Raw genomic sequence first — 19,284 nt, 5'->3', positions numbered from 1 at the left:
GGGTCCCAAAATCAATTCAAACATTCACGTCTCTACCAGTACAATAAACGCTGGCAAAGGGAGAGGGCGTGGCAAGGGGCGTGGTTTCATTGTGTTCAATGGACACGCCCACAGCAGAGAAGAAGAAGAAAAAAAAAAGATTTTTTAAACATAATTCAAACATTTTTTTCCGAATGTTACAGACGCGCGGCCCTGCAGGAGCTAAATTTAAAAGTTCTCAGCCGGAAAATTCGCTCTGGGAAGATATGCGAGGACGATTATCTTGCGGCCGAGTCGTTATTCAGCTCGCCCGACGCCGGCCTTTAGAAAAATGCTCTTCTGGACCAGGCAGCACTCCGTGTCCAAAAATAAATAGTAGAGGCTTCCAAAAAAAATTGAAGGGTGAGGGGGGGAAAAATAGTTTTAATAATTAAAAAAAAGTGAGCGAGGAGGGCTCCGTCCGGGTTTACGGATTGAACCCAGGCGTGACTATCGCGTCCATTATTCTTCGTTGGCACTCTCGGACAGCGTTTCATTATTTCACCATGGGACAGGGTCCAAGAGCCTCTTTTTTTTTCAGCGTCATACACTTCGCAAGTAATATGCACTTTTCGTAATCGTATCAAAGGCACGAAAAGACCAGTTCCCGAACCTTCTCCAGAGGCTCCTGATCTCAAGCTTCCCAAACTCTGCCAGACACGTAGACGTTTTTCTGCGTCCAAACACCGCTGGAGTTTCATTTTAAACGCTGCAGTTCGTCCAAAACTGTCCCTTTCTTTTAGGTTCTGAAGAGACAAAAACCACAAATTTAACCTGGTGTCCAGGGTCACTGGGCTCACCCTGACAACCAGCCAACAATATTCCTCGTGCCATTAAATGGGGTATAATTATCTATAGAAAGTGGGGGTCACACGCCGAGCATGACTACCCGTGACGGACTAACTCTGTGGCCGGTTATGGAGATTAAGTCGGAGCCATTTTGAAGAATCCAATGCAAGAAACATTTTTAGTATTTGCACGTACCAGGAGAAAGTGAAGTATGTTGGATGAGTTGCCTCTTTTTTTTTTACCTTCGTGGCTGCTTTGCTCACAATTCTCATGGTCTAAAGCCGCTTGATGAGAGGCCGATTAAGATGAGTGGATGATGAGAGCATGGACCGTCACGTTGGAGACCGTTCCCTGTTGTCTTACTTAGGGTGGTGGAGAGAAGACACGAGCGTGAAGTGCTGGCATCACAGCAAAAGCTGCCTGCTTTGGAGAGACGTCAAATCTTCAACATTTTACCTTGTTTCGTTGTGTTCGGTTGTTTGTTCATTACATAACCTCACGTGTTTCATTGTCCGCTGTCTGCAGGTTCTATAATGTAGCAAAATTCAGGAGCCTTAAATGAAATTTTTTGACTGGAGGTGTAAACATTTATGGATGCAGTTTAACTGCAGATTATACAGTTCTGGATGATGGTGTTAATATGGATTGTGCATAATTTCGTGCAGACACGTATGGTCGGTTTGTGTCCGGGTGGAGAGGGTGACTAGTGAAGATCTGTCTCACTGCAGTCTCCTCGCTGGGCTACCAGTCTGGTGGGTTGAGACGCGTCTGTCGCTCCACCTCTCTCTCCGCCTCCTCCTCCTGTTTCTCCCTCTCTCTCTCTACCTCTCTCTCTCACTCTACCTCTCTCTCCACCTCTCTCTCTCTCACTCTCTCTCCACCACCTCTCCAGCTCTCCCTCTCTCTCCACCTCTCTCTCTCACTCTACCTCTCTCTCCACCTCTCTATCTCACTCTCTACCTCTCTCTCTCCACCTCCCTCTCTCCACCTCTCCCTCTCTCTCTCCACCCCTCTCTCCCCACCTCTCTGTCCCTCTCCCTCTCTCTCTCCACCTCCCTCTCTCTCCCCACCTCTGTCTCTCTCTCTCTCTCCCCACCTCTCTCTCTCTCTCTCTCTCTCTCTCTCCCCGCCTCCTCCTCCCGTCTCTGCTTCAGTCCGGACTGGAGTTCCGCGGGTCAGTCAGCAGTCGTGTCGCGGCGTCTCTCCGCGTCAGAACCGCGCTGAAGGCGCATGTGACCGGCTGCTGGAGAGGAGGAGAAGCGGACGGAGTTTTCGTTCGATTTTTTTTTTTTTTGGAGGGGACAGAAGAGACAGAGAAGCCAGCAGCGGACCGGTGCTGACGTCGACAGACACACACACACTACTGACCGGTGAGTGTGAGGTGTGTGTGATGTGTGAGGTCTTACACCAACAATATATATATATATATATATATACACACACACACATACATATTTAAAAAGTCACGTCGCGTCGCGCACACGCCACATCATAAACTAAATGCAATAATGCTGCAAAGTTTCACCCCAGTAGATAAAAATGTAAAATATTCATCGCTGCAGGATCGCTTCGCTTAAAAGAACGACGCGCAGCTCGACAACCTTCACGTTTCTGGAAATATTCCGATTTTTTTTTTTTTTTTTTTTTTTAAACCAAACTGAACTGAAAAACCGAAACGCGCGAGTTACGCAGCGGTAAATACGCGTCCAAGGTGAGTACCGGAGCCCGGGAACCCCCCCGGTGGGACCACCGCGTCCCCGGTACACCGGACCGCCTAGTGCAAAGGAGATTAGACAGGTAATTCAGCAACGACTGATTACGTTACAATATACATATATATACAGTACAGGCCAATAGTTTGGACACACCTTCGCATTCAGAGTGCTTTCTTTATTTTCGTGACCATTTACGTTGGTAGATTCTCACTGAGGGCATGAAAACTATGAATGAACACATGTGGAGTTATGTACTTAACAAAAAGTGGAGACCTGGCCTCCACAGTCACCGGACCTGAACCCAATCCAGATGGTTTGGGGTGAGCTGGACCAACAAGTGCTAAACACCTCTGGGAACTCCTTCAAGACTGTTGGAGAAGCATTTCAGGTGACGACCTCTTGAAGCTCATCGAGAGAATGCCAAGAGCGTGCAAAGCAGTAATCAGAGCAAAGAAACTAGAATATAAAACATGTTTTAAGTTATTTCCCCTTTTTTTGTTAAGTACATAACTCCACGTGTTCATATATATACATAATAACCCCCGAACGCAGGCAGAAAGCGGGAAAGGGGGCAGGTTTAATGTCTGGCTGTCTGTCCTGAAGCTCTCGTTAATAAGCTGTCAGTCTGTCAGAGGGGCTTTAGTGGCCCCCTGCACTCACACGTTATTACCACAGAAACACCTGGTCAGGGCCACTTAAATGTCACCGACAAAACCGGGCAGTGTGCAGGGAACACATCCTTCGTCAGAGATTTCATCAGCACATGTACCTGTACACACACACACACACACACACACTCCAGCACACTGGGACCGATTAGTTTTATACAGTTCCTGTCATGTGACAATACCTAAATATAAAAAGAGCGCACATTGTATTTTTACAATCTTGAAATGTCGCTGTGGCAAGCATAAAGAAGTCCTCAGTCCCACTGAAATGTCACGTGTTGCTAACTTCATAGAAGATGACACATAATTTTCAAAAACATTCACCTGATTCTCTACACTATCTCACAACACACACACATACACACACACACGGTCACCCTGTCATGTGCTCTGTGCTGGTTGTAAGGTGTCAGGCTTCTTGGCCTCTGTGAGGTTTTCGTTCCAAATCAAAAAGAGAGAGAGAGAGAGAGACGCACAGTCACGCAGCAGGCTAAGAGACCAGATAGAGCTGGAAATAAATGTATGTGTGCGTGTGTGTGTATCCTCAGTCAAGAAACGTTCCTCCGCAGCATCTTCTCCAGGTGTCCGAACCCCAGACGGGAGCACATGTTGTGGGAAGAGCGCTTAAATAGAGCCCCAGGCTTCAAAGGCCCGCATAGTTTGTGCTGACCCAGCGAGCGCGGCGCCCATCCCTGACCAGCCTGAGAACCAGAGACGAGCGCGGCCCGGAGATGCGTTCAAAAAGACCACTTCAAAACACACACACACACACACACACACATGCTGTGACTTCAGCGCTCTGGCTTCAGCTTTGTCTCCAAATAGCTGTGGGCTCCCTCCTTACTTCTACCCATCCCTTCTTCCTCAGCATTCGGAGATGCACACACTTCCAAAATCTTTTGCGTGTCCTTGGATCCAGCTGCATTCAAGACATAACTTGCTTGCTGATTACATGATTCGCTTGTTAGTACTTTGCTATTTTTATTTTTTTTTATATTTGTTATAAAACCCAAACATGCAAACTGACTGCAACACAAAAAAAGAGGCTGACATTGGACGGATTAGTTCAATATGTTTACATGCTCTTAAAAAGAACCAAAAAATGAAGTTATTGTGTTGTGCTGAGTGTTACAAACATTTCTACTCACACGAGGGTTTTATAAACGAACGTAAAAGTGCTCAGGAAATTTCTGGCTGGTTGTAATTCTACCAAACTGCTGCCTCAGCCGGCCAAGATGCCAAACATTAGAAAAATGGCGCTCCGTCCAGCGTGTAATGTCCCTCGGTGGAAGGGAGAGGGACAGAAGGAAAAAAGTGGAGAACCACACACACACACACACACACACGGACACACACACATCCCAGCATCACCGCAAATTGCCATGTTTCGGTGGAGTGGGGAAAAAAGAAAAATGACTTTTAATCGGAAGGCAGTAATTACCCCCTGCCTGGGCTGCAATTAAGAAATGGGCCTTGAACCGGTGGCACACACACACACACACACACACACACACACACACACACTCAGGACATATGTGTACATACACGCATGCAGCTTGCGCCGTCGCGTCCCTGAACCCAACACGAGGTCAAGTCCTTCACTGGGGCGGTAAATGACCAGTGGAAGGACCTCGACCGACACCGGGGATAAAAATTAACAATTAACTTCAGCACACACACAGACACGCACCCTTCGGCCCTCATTTACACACTTCTTAGTATAAATGCTGTTCTGTGTGTGTCGGTGAGTGAGGGTGATTAACACACCCATGAGCAACAACACAAACACATTCACTCGACCACACACACACACACACAAACACACCAGTGACTTTATGAAAGAGAGAGGGGAATTCTGACAAACAGGCCCAAGGCAGATCTCTCTCACCCAAATACAGAGACGCACACACACACACACACACACACACACACATTCAGACATTCAGTATAGAGAAAAACTTTGTGTGTGTGTGTGTGTGTGTGTTAGGGGCCCATGTCAGAGGCTGATAATCCCACTGCTGAGCTTTGTAATAACAGTAGTAAAAAAAAAGCTGTCAGAGCTAATACCACACACACACACACCAGACAAACGTATAGAAATGACAAGTTATGGGTCTATTCAACATTTCAGCAAAGAGCTAGAATATAAATGGACCCGAGAAGTGTGTGTGCGTGTGTAGGAATTCTCCAGGAATTCCACACACAGCCTGATGTTTACGAACGCGTCTCTGATCTGGGCTTTCAGAGAGGGCTGGGGAGACAGAGAGGCAGGAGCATCAATCTCTCCGTGCCGTAGCGAGTCCAGCTCCCCGTCGGAGTGCTCTGATTGGTCACCGGCGTGAGCGAGTGAGATGACAGAGCCTTGAATCCCACATGCTGAATACAGTTGTCAACCGCAAGCCCCCATAAACACACGCGCGCTACGCCGAGATAGCTGCCCTCCACTTTCTCTGGCTCACTGCAGACAGTGTGTGTGTGTGTGTGTGTGTGTGTGTGTGTGTGTGTGTGTGTGTGTGTGTGAGTGATGGTGATGGTGTGTAACATGTGTGGGCTGCGAAACATGGAGGCAGGCTGAGTGTTTATTTAAAAATGTCTGGCGGCAAATAATTCCTTCACTGTACCAATCTTTGCTGAACCTCTTGTTCCTCTGCGATTACTGAGGTTATCTTGTTACGTTGTCACGAATACATTAGAATACAGTTTAGAATACGAACGTAACACACAGTTATAGGTTTGGATTTAAAGGTGAGTGTGTGCCAAACCTGCGGGGCATTTATGAGACAGTTAGTGAGATCAGCAATTTACTGCCACCCCAGAACATGAAAGAGCCTGTGTGTGTGTGTGTGTGTGTGTGTGTGTGTGTGTGTGTTGTTGTGTAAGATGTTAGTGATACAAAATAAACAAAATATTTCTTTTATAAATCAGCATAGAAGTTTCATTCATTTATGAGCATGACACCAGATTATGTTCTATTTGTTTAGAATGTCGTAAAGTATTGAAATCTATAGACTGTTGAATCAGTAATGTATTGCTGGCCATCACTATCCATTTGTCATAATTTAAATTACATGCTACTGTCTGGCCTTCTGTTTACTGTAGTGTGGAATAATAACTACTGGAGACCATAAGGGGGCGATATCAAATCTGCAGGCCCTTTATATTAAGTTAGCTTGAACTCATTTGCACCTTCCGAATCAAGCAGATTACTTTAGAGGTGCTTCCTTATGTGATACCTGCCTGAACGTCAGGATTAATCGTGATCTGATAAATGCCTGTATTTAACAAGTCGAGCCACTCACAATCAACCGAGTGTCTTTGAAGCAAACAATATCAAACGTTTGCCCTTGATGTCATCGAAACCCGGCTGTTTAACAACATCATTCTGCAAATATGCCAGTGCTGCGGTGCTGTGACTGAGTAATAACCAACCACATTCTCGTCCTTTACGCGGCGAACAAACCAGACATTTTCTCTACGTAAACATTGCTGTGAGAAAAGTTGTATTTAGTTTATGGCAGATAAAGTGTGATATCGGGGTGTCAATCTCTAAAAAAAAAAATAGCCTCCTCCATTTATTTGTTCTGCTTTTATCAGACACCCATATCCAGAGCGACTTACAGTCAGTAGTCACAGGGACAGTCCCCCCAGGAGACACTCAGGGTTAAGTGTCTTGCTCAGGGACACAATGGTAGTAAGTGGTCTACTGCTTCATATGCGAGTGTGTTACCCTCTGGGCTACTAGCCCTCTCCTCCCACCACATTAACAAGAAGTCATGTCTCGTTGCCTGTTTGGACGTTTGCACCCTGCACCGTAGCAGCATCAGGTCAGCCTGTACAAACACCGCAGATCTGGCAGCCTGGTGAGAGGCGGGAGCAGCCCAGTCACATCCACTCGAAACAGGACATCTCCACACATCACTGCCAAACACGCCGATCGAGTTGAGTTGACGGCCGGTTGCACGGCAGACTTCATAAACATGAATTATATTAATAGAGAATTGTTGGGCTAAGTCAACGGATGAGGGCTTCGGGTATGTTGATGATCACGCCATCAGCGATGGAGGCATGCAAAGCTTCATGGGAAATGAGCATTACTGTTGATGCTACAGATTGGGAGCTGCTGGTATTAATAGTTAAGGCATTATTAATCTCCTCTCAACAAAATGCCTTTGATCTCCAATAAACTTTATAAACCTTTCCCACAATTTGTTGTTTACAAAAGTTGCCACAATTTATGTGCAACAATGAAAAATCCTGGAGGGACTGAAAAAAGATGTCCCTTAATTAACATTGTATGACAATACATCGCACCTTCAACAGCGATGCAGCCTGAATAAAAAAAGGATCAGTGGAAGACACGGAGCGCCTTGTTCCTTCCCGTGTCTTTTACACAACAATTTTTTGATTGACAGTGACGTTGCATGTGCCCGTGTGTGTGCATGTGTGTTGAACTGAAACCGACATTTGACAGCACCATAGGCATTTCCGTTGGCACCCCTGTTACCAAACAACTGAATCAATAGAGTATTCTTCTGCTCTGGATGAGTTACCTGAACATTCATTGTGTTTGACTTTCCTGTGTGACTGTATTTGTGTGACTGAGTATGTGTGTGTATGTGTGTGTGTGTGTGTGTAAAAGGTAAATGGCCTTAGGGTTACTGAATGGTGAAAAATACCAAACGGTAACACAGCCTGAAAAACAGGTAGTTCTGTTGGACCTCTTGGGGATGAGAATGAGGAACGAACATACACTCGCGCACAAATACACTTGCGCCTCAAAATGTACACACATACACAACTGAAATGTTTGCAGACCAATGGAGGTAAAGGGAAACTGTGTGTGTAAGTGTGTGTGTGTGCCAGTGTTGGAATTCTTGTCATTCTCTGCAGTATTAACAGATAGTAGTGTTCAGACATGTACTTCTACAAGTATGGATAAAGTCACACTGCTGTGTGTGTATGTGTGTGTGTGTATATGTGTGATGCAGCAGGCTTTGTTTTTGGCTAGAAGAGGGAGTGAACCATCAGCACTGTAACTTTGGTGACCTTTAACCCTTTGGCAGAAGCCAGAGAAAAAGAGCACATCATTTCTTACACTGCTGATTAAACACACACAGATCAGGAGTAGTGCATCTGTGGTTCCTCACACATCCTCCGTACTCTTATCTCACTTTATGTGTCTTAAGTGCCGGTCACTGTGTGTGTGTGTGTATGTGTGTGTGTGTGTGTGTGTGTGTGTGTGTGTGTGTGCATTTGGCACGAGTTCTGCATGTTGCTCACACACTCCTGTAGCTTCAGGTTTCGCCTGCCCCGGGCGACAGTGAGCACTTGACACTCCAGTGCATGTGTGTGTGTGTGTGTGTGTGTGTAATCAGACCCCACTCTACCTGTGCCTGTGCGTGTTTGTGTTTGTTCAGAACGAATCGCTCTTGTCTCTGATTTGGGTTCAGCTGCAAGGCCAAAGCAGTGTGATGCGTTTCATTGATGTTACAACTTTTAACTTTTAACTTTTACAACGTTTCCCTAGTAACCAAACTGAAAAAATTGCTCGTGTTTTTCTTTACACCAAATTGCTCGTTACGTGTTCCATGTCTTGTGTTATGACTTGGCGGTGACCTCGAGGAAGCATGTGGCCCCAAAGTGAGGTGCACTGTCACCCTTGACCGATGGCTGTGATTGGCTGACGACGGCTACACGTTTTCAGAAGTCCTTTGTTGTGATTTTGTGCCCCATTATGGTATATTATGTGGGATGGGAATAGCTAGAAGTTTGCTTTCAATTTACTTTCCTCACTTCTAGCATCTTACATCAACATTATGAATGGTCTCCTTCATGTGATTGGCCGAATGTTTGTTTTGGGGTGATGTAACTGGCTGTAAGCTCTGTGCAGTCATGTGATTGGCTGTAGGCTTGCTATAGGAGATGCATTTTGCCTCAGTGAATAAGCTTCCCCAGTGGAGCGTTGTGATTTTAAACCTCTCCCCTCTGAAAGAAAAAAAAAACAGCTCAGGGCTTTTCTATGAACTCACTCACACACACACTCACACACACACACACATGCTTGAAGGCCCTTGACTTTTTGGGACTCTTGCTGAGCGTCTCCTCAGCCTAGCCTCCTCACCTCTCCACAACTGCTGACAGGGACATTCCTTTCTCTCCCCCATCCCTCTCTCTCTACCTCTCCCCACAACTCGCCCACACTTCTTTTCATTTTCCTTCCCCTAATCCATCCACCCCCCCACCCCACCCCAAAAAAAGAAGACTGAGAGGGAAGGAGAGAGAAAGGCCACCTTCATCAGCACCTGCTGAAACGTAACCCTCCGCCTTACACATAATACACCAGTTAAAGCTACATAACAAGCTGTGATGCTGGTTTTTGAAAAGGGGTGGAGACACGTTCTCCGGCTCTGTACATTAAAATGCTCAGTGTTGCCAGATACGTCATTTTTTTTCTGCCCAAAATCATTCAAAAATGCACACAACACATTTAACTGTCGCGACTACTTAGTATAGCATGCTTAGTTCAGAAATGCCTATCAAAATCAAACCAATCAAAATTCTGGCCAATGGACGTTTTAACCAGTTCAAATACAGCTGCGACAAGCAGGAAGAATGTCCAAACAAAGGATGTACAGGGAGAGAGATACAGAGAGTGTGGGTCAGGAGGGCGGAAATTAAATGCCTGAAGAGCAGCCAGTGAAGAGCACTTTAAAGGAATGACAGGCGTCTCCGCGCTCGCCCGACACATTCTCTCCCCCGCCGCCACCCTCCACCTCTTGAGAAGCGCTCCTGAGTTAATCCCGCTGCGTAAACCCCCCCCCCCCCCCCCCGTCAGCACCTCGCTCAGAGACAGTTCAGCTGGGCGGGCCGGACAAAGAGATGAAGAGAGAGCGAGATGGTTGGATGGAGGGAGGGAGACACTGGTTTTATCTGATCCCTCTGATCCCGCCAATTTCCTCACGCTAATCAAATTTTCCAAGAATAAGTCGCAATGAAATTAAACACACTCACACCATTGTGCATAACAATTTTGTGGGGAATGCTTTGTAATAAAGTAGGGTGTTGTCCCTGCATATAAATAACAGCCTAAAATCTATTTATTATATTAAAACCCCTTAAAATAATCTAAAGTAAATTATTTTTAAAAACTTTTTATTTTTTTTACGCTGAATGTCCCCGAAGATGATGTTTGTCATTGCTAAAATACTGCATCTCAAAAACGTGAAAGGACCACTTGGTTTTGAATTATGGGAACTGAAATCACCATATATGATTTGTAAAGCTTTAATGTTTCCAGATTAATCATTCATTTTAAATAAAGGTGGGGGCAGTGGTGGCCTAGCGGTTAAGGAAGAGGCCACGTTATCAGAAGGTTGCCGGTTCGAATCCCCAAATCACCAGTCAGCACCACTGAGGTGCAACTGAGCAAAAGCACCGTCCCCACATGCTGCTCAGGGTGATGGTTGAATACAGAGGACACATTTCATTGTGTCACCGTGCGCTGTGCAATGACAAATCACTTCACTTTCACTAAATGAAAACCTTTGATTTATTATTTCGGGATGCGCTTATATGGGCACATTCTCTGGTGATCGCCCTTGTTCTGAATGTGGGATTTCATGTGAAGGTGTGTGGTTTATGTGAGGTCGGTGTGCCTGTGGTGTGTTCCCACGCTGCATCGTAGAGATGGCCTGATCTCTGACCTCTGTTACGCGTGACCTTACCAAAGCAACAGGCCGCGACCTTGTGTAGTACAGCTGTTTACCACCCATATCTAAATGTTATCTAAATGTTACTGGAACGTGCTGGACACTTTTCTCCCAGGCTTCCCACCTCATTAGCGTGGTGAGCTTCTCTCATTACTCACGTTTTAAAGGCAGCTTCTCATCCAATAAAAGGTCGTCCTTCCAACTTTGCTAAAGCCTACAGCCATTTAGCAACCATTTCCTTCACCCCGGTCCCGCATTCAGGGCCACACGAAGTCAGGGTGGAAAGATTTCCAGCGATTCGGCAGCGATTACACTCCTGTTAGTCCCCCACGCTGTGTGTGAATGAGTGGGATAGACAAGGATAAAATAAGAGTTTGGGAAAATTGGAACAGCTCCCTCACTGTTTTATAGCCTTTGTGTGCCTAAACTGCGTCTCATTGGTGCGTCAAACCCACAATCCCACCCACTCATATGCAGCACCCTGAGAGTGTACTGGCAGTCATCTGTACACACACACACACACACACTTTCACACAGAAACATGCATACACTACACCACAAATAATATGCTTTTTCAAGATTCAATTACAAGAAACCTTTAGAAATATCAATGTATCCAGAAGCACTAATGTATATATACATTAAACTATACATGAATACTGATTTATTCATTATTCTATTCAATTATACTTACGGTGTATGCTGTTAACACTGTGGGTAGGTGTGTGTGATGGTTCCAGCCTGGAACTTAAACATGCTTGTTAGCCTAATACACACACACACACACACTTACAGAGAGAGTCATGCAGAGGTGGAACGTACGCATACACTTCAGTAACCAGTCACTTACATTGGGGTCATATGTCTGGCCTGTAGTGTGTGTGACCTATTTTTTATGGGGACGTATATATTCATATATACGAAGGTAACGTACATAACTGCAGGTAAAGGCTTTAAAAGTCTTGAGGGGTTGTTCTAAACAACCACCCTTCAGACAACTGAAGAAGGGGGTGGCTCCAGCTCACTCCCCCGTATATTTTTACTCTCTGTTTTAAATTCTCGAGTGAAGGAGAACTGGGGGTGGGGGGTTGAAGGAATCTGAGCGTAAATCTGATCTGGAGAAACTCTCGCACAGGAAAAAGATGCTGTGTGTACGTTCCACCTCTGCATGAATCTCTGTGTGAGTCTGTGTGTGTGTGTGTGTGTGTGTGTGTGTGTTTTAGGCTAACTGGCATGTTTAAGTTCCCGGAACCATCAAACACACAGTGTGTTTTTTCCCCCTCCAAAATGTTCCTGTAGCCGTGCTGCCCAAAGGAGGGAAGCAGGGTGGAGGAGGACTGTATTGCATAATGGAATGTAACATCAACCAACACAATACCCCTAAAATGTTATCGTGCACAAAACAATAAATTGCACCGCAAAAGAACCTGTCCATGAAGTTTATTATTAATGTTTGTTACTAATACATAATAATACACAATTGAAACTCTAATTACCAAATGTTGTATTTAGCAACATCTTCCAGTATTGAAATTCTGTCTAGACGGAAAAAAATTTGATTTAGGCCAATACCGTAATTCCTACATTGACCATGAAGATGGACTACATAATACCAGCTAAAGACCGCTGAGACCTTTTCAATGTGCGCATATCAATACATGCATCACCGTGTTTCCATTGGATGTAACTTTTAGTAGCGATGCATTGTAGAAAAGGTGGTAGTAGCCTAGTGGGTAACACACTCGCCTGTGAACCAGAAGCCCCAGGTTCAAACCCCACTTACTACCATTGTGTCCCTGAGCAAGACACTTAACCCTGAGTGTCTCCAGGGGTGGACTGTCCCTGTAACTACTGATTGTAAGTCGCTCTGGATAAGGGCGTCTGATAAATGCTGTAAATGTCATTTAGAGAACATGCATAACAGTTGTGAAGATGCAAAGAATTTGACTTTGATCGACCCATCCAGACCCGGTAGTGCCACACTCTCGCCACATGAAAGAGGCAGGGGAAAGAACAAAACCCACAGGCCTTTTCATCTCAGACATTAGCTATGAGGTCACATTTCTCCCTGAAAGCTTGTATGTACACAAGCGTAATTATCTTGAAGAGCGTGTGTCTTTGTGCGTTTAACCTTGCCCTCTAAATCATGTGACTTAAAAGTGTGTAGAGTTGATGTTAATCATGCAAAAAGTTTGCTATGGCCATTAACCCTTTCCCTTTCTTTGTCTGCAGTCCTCTGTGGTCTTCTGGAAGCAGGATGTGGTCCGTCCTCTCTGTGCCGCTCCTCCTCCTCATACCTGTGTCCGTGCTGTGCACTGACTGTCCAAAGGACTGCCAGTGCAGGTCGGACTCCATCTTCTGCGCCAGTCGTCGTGCCCCCACAATGCCTCTGGTGCCTCAGTACACCAGGAAACTCTACGTATTCCAGAACGGCATTCTGCTCCTGAAGCAGGAAGACTTTGCGGGAATGGACAAGCTGGAGATGGTGGACCTGAGTCAGAACCAGCTGTCTGAGCTTCCAGACCGTGTCTTCCAGTCGATGTCCTCCCTAAGGAACCTTGATCTGTCCGGAAACAAAATCACACACGTGTCCCAGCATAGCTTCTTTGGGCTTGTACAACTGGAGAGGCTGTATCTGTACAGCAACCAGATCCAGACTATCCACCCAGATGCCTTCAGCAGCCTCATCCACCTCCTGGAACTCAAACTGCAGGGCAACCAGCTGACGTCTCTCCCTGCACTCCGGATGCCCAAGCTGGTGCTCCTGGACCTGAGCTTCAACCACCTGCCACCCCCTGGTCCAGAGGACCTGCAGATGCCAAGCCTGGAGAGCCTGAAGCTGGCTGGCATGGGGCTGCGCACTGTCAATGAGGAACTTCTGGGGAACCTGGTCAACCTGCACGAGCTCAACCTCTCCAGCAACCAGCTGACCGCATTTCCCCAAGTGCTGCACAGGGCACGGGGTCTGATCCGTCTCAGCCTGGCAGGAAATCAGCTCGGCCCACTACAGGCAAAGGACCTGAAGCCGCTGACAGAATTGCAAGAGTTGGATATCAGCAACCTGAGTCTGCAGGGGCTGCCGGAGGGGTTCGCAGACCTTCTCAATCTGCGGAAGCTCACGTTGGCGGAGAACCCCTTCAACTGCTTGTGCTCACTGGGCTGGTTCCCCACGTGGCTGCGTGCCAAGCAGATCACGCTGGACCGGACGGAGGAGACGCGCTGCCACTTCCCCCCACTCAATGCAGGGAAGGTCCTCGAGCGCCTCGAGCGCAGGGATTTTGGCTGCCCCCCCACCACCACTGTTACTGTTAGACCGTTGAAGACCACCACAGCCCAGCTCACAGCTGCCACCACCCACTCAACCGTAGCCCCAACCGCGCCCAAACCCCGAATCCCAAAACCTGGTCAAGGCTCTGAGCCAAATGGTAAAGATGGACCTCGTCACCCCCTTCCTTCCCTAACAACTCTCAAACCCCGAACTGTTCCACCTGAACTCTGCCCATCGAAAATCTGCTTGAATGGTGGCACCTGCTGGATTGACCAGCAGGGCCAGTTGGGGTGCACCTGCCCACCGCAGTCCTCAGGCACCTACTGCGAGAACACGGAGGAGTTGGATCCCGTCTCTTCGGCGACCGTCATCATGTCGAAGACCTCCGACATCAGCCCAGGCTCGGTAACGAGCACAACCATCCAGCTCGACCTGCACCGCTACATCGAGACGCGGCCATTCATCCAAGGGATACGCCTAACCTATCAGAACCTATCAGGGCCCGACCGCCGGCCCCTGCAGCTCAACTTGCCTGCAACCTACAAAGAGTACACCCTGCGAGGCCTGCGGCCAAACTGCACGTACTACGTGTGCGCCAGCCCACTGGGGGAAGCTGTCGGGAGGGACAGTTCTTGCACCCAGGCTCACACAAATTGGCACGTCCACCCAAACAACACAGCCGACGCCAGAATAACGCCACCTTCGACTGCCATGCTGGGCCCGGCCGTGGCGCTCCTGCTGCTGCTGGTCCTCATCGCCACTGCCATGGGCGTGGCCTGCCACCTGCACAGGAAACGCGCCGAAGGGCACTTGCAGTTGGACACGCCAGAGCAGGAACTGGACGGGGTAAAGGTGGGGCTGGACAGCGCGGCCACGTTCAGTAAGCAGGCCGAGATTGGGGACAGTGTGCAGAATGGCGGACTGGAGCATGAAATTCCCCTCATGCAGGAAACAGCCAATAACAACACGGCCACATTAAAACCATCCTACTGCTGACGCCCAGAGCCCCAGCCACGCCCTCACCGGTCCCGAGTGTGGATTCGGGGCCTAGCCTGCTACAATCAGGAATGCAAAGAGCATAAACAAAAGACGCAAGCAAATATTTAATTTCCGCTGAAGACCTGTTCACATTCAGGCACTGGCTGGTGTAAAATGGGATTACGCTTGGAATCCCGGATGTGCACCTGACGCACACACTCCAAAGCTCATCTCCCTGGATTTCGGAGCCCTGCAGTGTTCCTTGTGAAGCGCCCCAGGTCAAAGGTCAGAGTTTAAAGTGAGCCAGAGTGGCGCTCTGACGGGGGCCATTTGATTTGGCAAAGCATGCGAGATTCGGACGCAAAACATGACTGTAGCATCTCGCGAGGCCACACCTCCAATGGGAGGCGGGGCTATTAGCTGTGAAACATTCTGCTAAGCAACCAAAATGAAGATGAGGACGGTCAGACATGCAGGACAAAGACAGCAGATGCTGTCTCTAATGCAGTGTGAAGTTAAAATTCTGTTATTATTTTTGTTTTTTACATGATTGTACAGTTTTTTATTTTTTGTTGTGCTATTATTGTTGTACGTTTTTTTCTTCCTGCTAATCTGCGAACGTTACCAAATTCCTCCCTCCAACCCCCTCTTCTGCCGGATGAAATGCTTTGAAGATTAAAAAACTAGCCTGTACCACCGCGTCTAAGGACCCACTCCACCGTCGGCAGAGCTAAGACTTCCCCTACCCCCCACAGCCAAAGTTACACAGAGTTACAGAGGGACAACTGTTAAACGAAAAACCCCACATCTATTTTCTGCTTCTCCCTGACCCCAAAACATCCTTAAATAGCTGGCCACCACTGCACTAGCACGCGTGTAAAAGACGCACAAATAGAATCGTCTCCTTTGCAGGCTTTATTTGCAGATTATGTTGGTTGAGGAAGGAATGCCACCGTTTTCTGGGCCGCACTGGCAGCTATATTTTCCAGGAGTGAGTGTAAATGGAGGGCAGTTCAGACAGAGCCAGCAGCAGCTCTGAATACATGATACAAATCTTAAAGTCCATTATAATTTGAACAAATGAAAAGAAACGACTTCCAATTCCACTGCAGTTTGTATTATTATTATTATTAAGATCTACACCACCCGTAATAGTTTATACGTTTCAGCAGATTAATTACAAAATTGTCACAACAAACGCAGTGTTCTGCTAAATGAATATTCACAGTAGGCCCTAAAATTAAACGGAAAAAAATCCTCTCTTTGCACTTAAGGGGTTAACGTTTACTTGAGCTTCCCCCTCTTTATCCACTGAACAGATCTGCTCCGTTCACTCCCTCCACCCAGACTTGCTGATCTAAGATCAGTCTGGTGCATGACTGAGGTCAGTGTTTAGAAAGGAAATCTGATCCCAGAGCAGCTCAGCAATATGATTTCGGTAATTATGCACCATCCGTTGACTTTTTTTTTTTCTCTTAATGCACAACCCTCTGGATGCCAGTCCGTAAAATAGTTAGGTCAGATCTGACCTGAGGTCAGTCTCTCTTTCACTCCAGAGGAAATACAGATTAACTCACATGAATGAGTACCTCCACAGGTTCATTGCAGCTATTTAAATTGTGCAGCCCCTTGTTTGACTAATGCAAACCTGTATGTCACACTTCATTCCTTGGGTTTTAACACCTGCTTTTTGTGATGTAACATGTAACTGTGTTTATTCTCTCTCTCTCTCTCTCTCTCTCTCTCTATCTCTCTCTAATACACAGATACCCAGACAATCTCATTAATGTTATCATTAATACCCACTTTGTATCTTCAGTGGGTGTTGTAACACATTAAAATGTGCCTTTTCTCTCACACACACGCACATACACACACACACACACACACACAGTGCATAAAAAACCTTACTGAGCTGTCTCAAAAAAACAAGAGGAGGTCTTTACAGTAAATGGGGAGAAAACTGTAGACACACAAACACACACAGTTAAGGGTGTTAATATACAGGGGAAGCAGGTCTCACCTCTGTGATGAGATGACATCACTATACATGCATTTGCAATGATACACACAACCAATGTTGACACTGACACAAAAGTTACCACACACACACACACACACACACACACACACATCCACTCAGCAGCTGAGGGAAGAAAAATAGCAATCTAACTGGAACAGACCGGGAGGAAATTCCGGAATATTTTTATTTCTCTTTAAATTTCCCTGTTTATTTTGGGAAGCTTTTTTTATTCTTTGTTTTTAATAATCTGTCCTTTTTGATCATTTGTAAATATTTGTATGGCAATGATGAAGCCAATGATAATAACAATGAAAAACAACAATAAAAAGAATGAATGAAATGATCTCTTATATTCTTTCCAGACAGTATATAGAATGTAAGTTCACAAAGCGACCCAGCCATCATCGTCATGGTTAATTTACAATCCTTGATTTCTTTAAATAGCAATATCTATAATCAAGCTAAGTGGTAAAATGATGTACAAAACATTTGCACGAAATTTGCTGTACAAACAATAACAACTGTGACTCAATGTAACTCAATAACAATCTTCATGCATTCCATATTCAATTATGGTAATGGAAGAAATGAAACTGAAAACAACCAAATTCACATCACATAAGACTATTTTGCTGTCATGGTGCCCCACAGTGAGACGAAATGTAGAGATAACCTTCACCTGCAAATGGTAACCCTAAAAAAAAGCATGTGCAGTCAGGTCAGCTGTGCACTCTGAAACCGGCACGGGTCTCACAAACACCCTAACGCACAGAAGGGGGCGGGAGAAAACGAATGGGTGTGCAGGTTTAGAGTCAGAGAGCATCAGAGCCAAGTATCACTCCTCCATTGTGGCCGCCAGCAGTTATCACTGTTCCTGGGTGTGTGTGTGTGTGTGTGTGTGTAGTCCGTGCGGTGAGTGCTTGAGATTGTGTGTTTGCATGTGAACGCATGTGTGTATTTGTGTATAGATGTGTGAATGCACGTGTGTGCGTAGACCTGTCCTCTGGCTGGGCTCCAGTCTCTCCCTTTTCCCTCGCAGCTGAAAGAGCTCATTGTCATTGCACCCCCCGCTCTCCCCCACTAACCCACCTCCAAACCCCCCCCAATGTACACACTCACACACATACACACATTCCTCCTGCATTACAGCTCAGCAAATATTTTCTCTACTCCAAATCTCCCCCCCATAAAAAAAAAACTTTTATTAAAATCGGTGTGTGTGGGTGTCTTCTACTTTCTGCCAAACATCCTTCAATAATGCTGGTCTTCTCTCTGCCATCGCCCCACACACACACACACACACACACACACACACAAACACACATGTCTATGCACGCGTAATATACACAGACCTCTGGAAGCTACCCTCAAAAGGAGAGTGAGGGTGGGGTGGGGGTGGGAGGGTGTAGCTCTGATTACTCATCTCCCCACTACCCCAATATCAACCATCTCCAGCCCTGATTACACGTCGCCATGGTAACAGCAACACAACAGAAGACTTCCATATGGCCTTGTTCATTTCAAAAACATTTATAAACAGACGTCCTTCTACACCTACTGACCCTAGTGTGTGTGTGTGTGTGTGTGTGTGTGTGGTATGCACATCTCGTTTGGCAGGTCACTTGGCTTTTCACGACAAACTTCATATACGGTATGTTGTAGTCAGGCGGTGCACGATGTCCTACTTTAAGATTCATTCCTCAGCATTGCATGTGTAACTATTTCACGGTTGGCAAGCAGATGCAATATGTGCCTGACAAACACACACAGAACACCTACACACACACACACACACACACACACACACACACACATTTGGTGTCTCTACCCAGCCATGTCGCTCGAGTTGGTTGGTGCGCCATGTGTGTCAAACCTCGCTACGGACACACACACACCGCGGCTTCCGCATGACTGTGAGGATCAATGGTAAATACTATGTAACAAACCTCCCAAACTGAATTTTATTTATTCCTCACAAATATAGAAGCACAAGAACATACATTTGTGTGGGTAAAACCAGCCCACACACGCACACACAGAGACAGACACACACACATTTTAAATTCTTGTGAGGACCTGATGTATTGACAGAGCTTCCAATGAGTAATAAAATAAA

The 19,284-nt window shown here is 46.4% G+C and overlaps 2 protein-coding genes across 2 annotated transcripts in view; one reads left to right on the top strand and one right to left on the bottom strand.

The window, feature by feature from the left end:
- The window catches only part of coro7 (coronin 7), a 66,554-nt gene that overhangs the window by 13,296 nt on the left and 33,974 nt on the right, over positions 1 to 19,284 (bottom strand). The window lies entirely within an intron of this gene.
- On the top strand, positions 1,978 to 17,508 carry vasnb (vasorin b). The gene is made up of 2 exons (XM_028986034.1): positions 1,978 to 2,177; positions 13,132 to 17,508. Exon 2 carries the CDS (start codon positions 13,157 to 13,159, stop codon positions 15,161 to 15,163), a length of 2,007 nt encoding a protein of 668 aa, XP_028841867.1. The 5' UTR covers positions 1,978 to 2,177; positions 13,132 to 13,156; the 3' UTR covers positions 15,164 to 17,508.

Source organism: Denticeps clupeoides, chromosome 7, assembly GCF_900700375.1.
Source record: "Denticeps clupeoides chromosome 7, fDenClu1.1, whole genome shotgun sequence".
Lineage (NCBI taxonomy): Eukaryota > Metazoa > Chordata > Actinopteri > Clupeiformes > Denticipitidae > Denticeps > Denticeps clupeoides.
Note: the sequence above shows the minus strand (reverse complement) of the source record. Positions and strands in the feature narration are given on the sequence as shown.